Raw genomic sequence first — 6,549 nt, 5'->3', positions numbered from 1 at the left:
TACAACAAATGATACTTACTATTCCCAAAATAGGAATGAGAATGCAGATTCTGCACTTAAATTACATTGCACTAAGTACGACAGGTTATTCATCAAGCAAAGAGAGACAAAGCATCAGGATATGACAATATTCCAAGAACAGCTGTTTATTCCTTGGTACACTGTTTAAAAGGTGCTTTAAATCCGGTGTAATACCAAGTATTTTAGGGGAAAGGAATTATCTCCCCTATCCCCAAGTCATCTGGTGACCCTGGAGATCCTCTGGCCTATAGAGGAATCACACATGCAAGTGAATGGGTTCTGGAAAAGGCGAATAACAACTGAACATATATCCTGTCTGACTCGCAAATCTCTAAGTACTACACCTAATAAAGTCCCTTCCTTATTAACTTCTGAAAAGCTTATGATTGTACTGATGCAGGGAACAGAGTGAACACTTCCTGTTATGTCTTGATCCAGCATGCATTACTTCATCCAGTCAAAATATAACAAAGATATTTCATAGATTCTTTTGTTTATTCGAGGCCTATGTAGCACAAGCACACATTCATTCATTTCATTGACGCACACGTGCACAGGATATACATAAGTATGCCAGTGTGTTATTTATTTTCAAGACATGCATACGCGTGCATTATTGCTTCACGTTTTCAGTATCCTGGTTGCACAGGAAAATAGGAATGGTTTGTAATTGGGCCTGTACATGTTACACATTCAAGAGCTGTGACGCAAGAAAGGTAATAGATGTTGCTTCGATTATAATAGAAAAGAGCACATGATACTTCTTTCACATGGACAAGAAATGTAAAAGTTTTTAAAAAAATGATAAAACTAGCTTTTATGTATTTATAACTAAAGCTAATGAATGAGACAGTAACATGTATTGGTGTCAATACATCAGAACGTTCTTGTGTGATATCGCTGTATCGATAAACTGCAATCTGTGAACAACCAGGTATATTTGTCCCCCTTAGCCTGGAACAGGTGAGTATTGTTACAGTGGCAGCTGTACCTGCCGCATAAACAACTTCAGATAATGGACTTCACGAACAGAACTAGCCACGTTGGTATCCACATCACTCATACATTCATTCTGACAACTCTGCTTCAAGGATGCCGTTTCAGTATAAAATCTAAGGAGTCTAAGTATACGTGTATAATAACACGAAAGATATTCTATACACTGAATTAATATACAAATTGGTATAAATCTCATATGACGTACACTATATCATGATGTATTTACATAATGGCACATTTGAACACACTAGCAGGCACTCACTGAACACATAATTGTAGATAAATAAATATATGTATATAAATATCTGATTAGACTTCATGGGGCGTACGTACAGGATTTCCTTTGTTACAATGACGTCATTGGAATCCCGTCCTGAAACAAGAGTAATCAAACTTTAAAACTGATACACACAAGGCTATATACGTTACATCGAATTCGTAGATCATGATATTGACAACAGGGAACTGAAAGTTATGCATAAATTCAGGCTGGTACATTCAATAACCTAGTTCGTCAACTACCAGCTTTACGATAGAACGATTTCATTTACTCCCATAAATACTATTATCCACTATATATAATACATGTTTATATGTGTATTTTTCTTTCTTTAGTGTATTAAGAGGGCAGTCGTCCCTTGGGCGCGCCAGAAACCTGTGATTGTGGGTTCGAATCCCGGTTCGCCTTAATTATATATTTCTAGGTTTGTCAGCACCATATCTGTGCTCGTAGGTTTCACCAACTTGGTAAACGTCTATGACCTGCATCACTTTGGGCTTTCCTCCAATATGAAGCTGACACGCCATGATATAACTGGAATACTGTTCAAAGGGGCGTTAAACCCAACTCGCTCACTCACTGAGAGTATTTGAGCGCCATGAGAGATACAGCAAGTGAGTTTAAAACAGGCAACTTACAGCACTCCGATAGGTCTTCACTCCATCTATCTCGTGCAGAACGGGCAAGTCTTGATGGCCGATCTCGTCTTCAAACATCGCGTTACTGTAGGAGAACTCTTCAGAACCTCTCCCGGGACTAACTGCAAGTACAAGGATATAGATCCAGTTGAAATAGGGCTGACGTCAAGAATGGACATAAACAATTGTACACATTTTAGGACATCGAAAATAATTTTCTGCCTAATGAATAAACGTTAAAAACCAATAGGCTAACGTGTATAGCACTATGATGAATAAATATATGTATAATGTCAAAGAAATGCAAATACTGCTCACAATGACAACTAGTTCTCACCATCTAACAGGCCGGCTGTGTCGTCAGTTGTTGAAACATGCTGTTTAGGAGACGGAGGACCTTCGATTTGAACAACTACTTCCTGTTCCACGTGATCACATGACAACGAACTCTCGCTATCCGTGCGCGAGAACGGACCTCGAGCCTGCGAGTGTCCCGCTTGCGTACAATTTGTGTCCATTGCATCATCATTCACATTTAAATGTTCGTGGTTTGTCTCAGTGCCATTGTGTGATTCGTGTAGCACTTCCCCGTCGACACTGTCGACACAAGGGTGATTATTGACTTCTACACCTAGTTCACTGTTAGCCGTCCTCAGATGGTTGGCATTTTCTTCGTTTACCTGTGTAAACATGCTGTAAGGGACATAGCCATTGCCCACAAGATCTGAAAAAATCATATTAGTGCTGCTGTAATTCTGAATTATTTCCGTTGTATTATGTGTAGTACGACCTCAGTCTATAGGTTAGGTTCCAACGAAAAACAAAAGAAAAATATGAAACTCTTATCGTTTTAAATGTCAAAAATTAAATAAGTGTCCCATTTCAAGTACTAGTTTTGAACAGATTAACTTCAAACAACACTTGAGTTAATCTCCAGCGTGATCATAGCCTTAGTCTCCCCCAACCTACCGTGTTGTTGCTGCTCTGTGCCCCGGCCTGACTCCACCCCCTCCAGACTGGTGTTCTTCTCCAGCTGCTTCTCCATGTCACGTATTCGGTCCTAGGAGAAACACATGCTGTTGAGTGCGAGAAGTCAGCAACACAGCGCTAACAAACTCATAGCTGGGATCATTTGCATCTGGGATGAGCCTACTTGACGCAACTCTGGACAGTGAACCAACTGGACCAGCTCCCTACTCCCAAATAACAGGTCTGTTACACTAATATTACCATTTCCTTAAATGTAACCCATTCCTACAACCAAAAGTGTAGCTACTGTCGATGTATCAAAACGTACAAATTTGTTGATCAATGAAGGTTACACTATCTGCTGACTATGGTGGTAATTGTCAATATGTGTGCTGTTGGTAGATGTCTAACCTCCTGTTTGTCCATCTTGCTCTGCATGTCTTTACACCTCTCCTCCAGCTTGTGCTTGGCGTTCTGCCACACCTCCAGCTCCCGATGCATCTCCCTCCTGCACTCCTTGGCGCGGACTACAACACCATCATAGTCGCACTGTACTACTATACATCTCACAACTGGAAAGGACCTACTTATTATCAGATGGTAGAGTGGTGATCTTCGTCTTTTATCACGATTTGTATAGATTATCTTCTGTATACGGTTACGGTTGGGAAGTTTAACTTTCACTCAGCAGCTATTTGTTTTACAATTGCAGCCTTTTGTTTTTTAAGCAAAATCTATTAGCTTGTCCATTAGACGATTACAGTCTCCACATAGGTCTTTTTTCAAAGTAATGTAAGACATGGATTGTGTAAAGTATTTTTTTGTGAATATCTGTACAGCTATGCTTAATGAAATTAGTGGGTTTAGCCTCCTAAACAAACTAATTAAGAGTATAGAAATATGTCTGATGTACTTACTATTGCACGTAGATGGTACCCGCCATAACCTCAGTATAACGATGAAAGTAGCAGCCTCAAGGAGAGGCAACTCTTCCTGCTCCACTGTGAACACGACCTCCAGGGCAAACGTCCCGAGTACAATGAGAGCATCTGCTACCTGCAGTGACAAGGTGGAATTAATATTCCATGTCGTGCTGACAGGCCACCAACACATTCTTCATGAGGAAGAGAGGGTACCCACACAGGAAATAATGTATTTCTGACCGAGTGCATAATTCCACCAAACATCAAGTTGAGAACATGGGTCTTTGTGCGGAAATACCATGAAAATTGACGGATTTTGTATGCAAACGAGTATCAGCGAGACTGTTAAAAGTCAAGCAAAAGTCCTTTGAACTAACCAATGAAGTTATTTTACATAAAAAAGGGAAACTACTTGGCCTAAAACAAAATATATTATCATTCATAGCTAGAGAGTTGATGATATATTCAAATCTGAAAGAAAAAAATCATAATATTTCCATCTTACAAAAAAAGTTTGTGCTCCATATCCTCACTTTGCGAAAGAAGTCCTCAGAACAATTAATTGATTTGAAATGACGAATACAAATCTCGACACAGCCTACAATTATCCTGGTCAGTTCATTCCTTTGAAAGGAAATCGTGGTTTCAAGTGGAGTTACCTCCCTTACCCCACAGCTTCTCTACACATCATATTCTCTAGGAATATACAAGCGCGAAAACAAACCTGTGCACCATAAAATAAAATTGCCATGTTTTTTTGGGAATAATTCATGATAATTACATGTACGAACACTTTGTCATATCTACGTATTGTTTGGACGTTTTGCTGTTGTTAATCGTAACAGCATACAATCACCCATGGGTCGTACCAACAAACTGGCAACACCAGGAACCGACCACCGTCTGTACGTCCATGAGTAATATCACACCGGCAAGGTAATCATAGTCGTCTGCTTCACCTGCGAAATCGGCTTTCCGTGAACTCTATGAGGTAATGAATGGTGGTCATAGTTCAAGATTAATGTAATTTGACATGTCCACATACCTGGAAGATCTTAAGGAAGAATGACTTCCCCTTGGCAAGGATTTTTAACATCATCTGAAAGAAACAAGATTAAATCCTCATAAAACAAATAAAAAATAGATCACAAACGACGAGGTGCGACATATATAGACATGACAAACGTTCCGATGTCTTGCATGATTTCTTGGTAATCTTCTGTACAGATCAGGAAACAACACCTAACCTTACATTATTCTCTTCATGCTTTCTTACTGCATGTCTTTGGAGTTACTTATTGAACATGGACTTACCTCTACTAGGAACACGGCAGCTATGACAAGACTAATGTAGTGAAAGACTAGATGTGCTGTGTGCATAGGGTCGACCGACACGCCACCCCCTGGGTCTATGGGATTCCCCACGGTGCTGGTGCTGGGGTCGCTGACGTCAATCCGAGACGTGTTGTGTGTGACTCCTCCGTTGATTCCGTCTCCATTACCACCATCGCCAGTATTCTGGGGGACTGAAACACCAAGAGCGCGGTTTGTTAGCCTTACATCTACCTGACTGGACAGGTATTCTCTTGCGTTGTGGTAAGCTCCCCACCAGAAGCAACAACGATCCACCATTAGCCCAGTCAAAATATGATTTGACCCAAAACAAATTGCAACAGAAACAATTTTACCTGCATATAACTTGGATTAACTCACAAAACTACACATCAAAAGTTTACCAAAATCGGAGTAGTGGAACAGTGCCTAATTTGTATAATTTCAAAATGGCCGCAATTCAAACTAATTTTGCAAGGGTTTGCCTGTATCTCGGGATCTAAGACTGGTAGAGACTTAATTCTGGTGTCTATAACCATGTTTTGGGGGTCAAAGAATTCAATTATAACAGTAATTTTAACGGTTGGGTAATGTCTAAGTGCCTAATTTGTATAAATTCAAAATGGTGGCTATTTTGAAACCATCATTTTTTAGTATATCTTCGTAGGTGATGTTGGCAGAGATGTAATTCTTGTGTCTACACTCATGTTTTCAGTGTCAAAGAATTAAATTATAAATAATATTGTAATAGTTGGATCATTTCTTTATGCTTTATTTGCATAGATTCAAAATGGTGGCCATTTTGAACCCATAAACTATACATTAGGATCTGATACTGGCAGAGACCTAATTCTGGTGTCTGTACACATGTTTTTTTTTGTCAAAGACTCCAAGTTTAACAGTATTTATATTATTGGTTCCTTGCATAATGTTTAATTTGTATAAATTTAAACTGACAGCCATTTTGAAACCACCTTTGACTGTGAGGTTTCAGTATCTAACACTGGTAGAATCATATTTGTGATCTCTACACCCACTTACAGGGTCAGACAACACCTTAATGATAGTACTTAAGTAGTGAGGCATTTTGGTACACCTCCTTTCAATTTCTCAGATACTATATCAGCTTACAGCATGTTTTATTCACCAATGTCATCTTCAGTTTCTTCAAGGACAGCGCCGACATTTTTACACACACCTCTACACACTTCACATCCGTTGATACACTCAAGACTATTTGCTCTGCAGGTACACTGCCTGTTGCTACAAGCTGTTTTGCACCTTATTACATTCAGGAAATGTTTAGGGGCTGCTTCTTTGTCTGTAAGAAAAGGAATGTACTCTCCAGCTTTCTCACACCAACCCCAGTCAGTAGGTTTACATCTCA

The 6,549-nt window shown here is 39.5% G+C and overlaps 1 protein-coding gene across 6 annotated transcripts in view; it reads right to left on the bottom strand.

The window, feature by feature from the left end:
• Positions 1-514: 514 nt before the first annotated feature.
• Positions 515-6,549, bottom strand: part of LOC139464317 (uncharacterized) — a 32,644-nt gene continuing 26,609 nt past the window's right edge. For all 6 annotated transcript variants that reach the window (XM_071245840.1, XM_071245848.1, XM_071245871.1 and 3 more), the window contains 8 exons: positions 5,145-5,356; positions 4,876-4,929; positions 3,825-3,963; positions 3,319-3,434; positions 2,908-2,998; positions 2,276-2,662; positions 1,939-2,060; positions 515-1,393 (listed from right to left, as the gene is read on the bottom strand). In XM_071245840.1, coding sequence (XP_071101941.1) covers positions 1,367-1,393; positions 1,939-2,060; positions 2,276-2,662; positions 2,908-2,998; positions 3,319-3,434; positions 3,825-3,963; positions 4,876-4,929; positions 5,145-5,356 — 1,148 coding nt within the window. In that variant the 3' untranslated portion in view covers positions 515-1,366. The remainder of the gene's footprint in view (positions 1,394-1,938; positions 2,061-2,275; positions 2,663-2,907; positions 2,999-3,318; positions 3,435-3,824; positions 3,964-4,875; positions 4,930-5,144; positions 5,357-6,549) is intronic.

Source organism: Haliotis cracherodii, unplaced genomic scaffold (assembly GCF_022045235.1).
Source record: "Haliotis cracherodii isolate W230 unplaced genomic scaffold, xgHalCrac1.p SCAF_1, whole genome shotgun sequence".
In the NCBI taxonomy this organism is placed as follows: Eukaryota; Metazoa; Mollusca; class Gastropoda; order Lepetellida; family Haliotidae; genus Haliotis; species Haliotis cracherodii.
The sequence above is the reverse complement of the archived record's forward strand: the minus strand, read 5'-3'. Positions and strand labels throughout refer to the sequence as shown.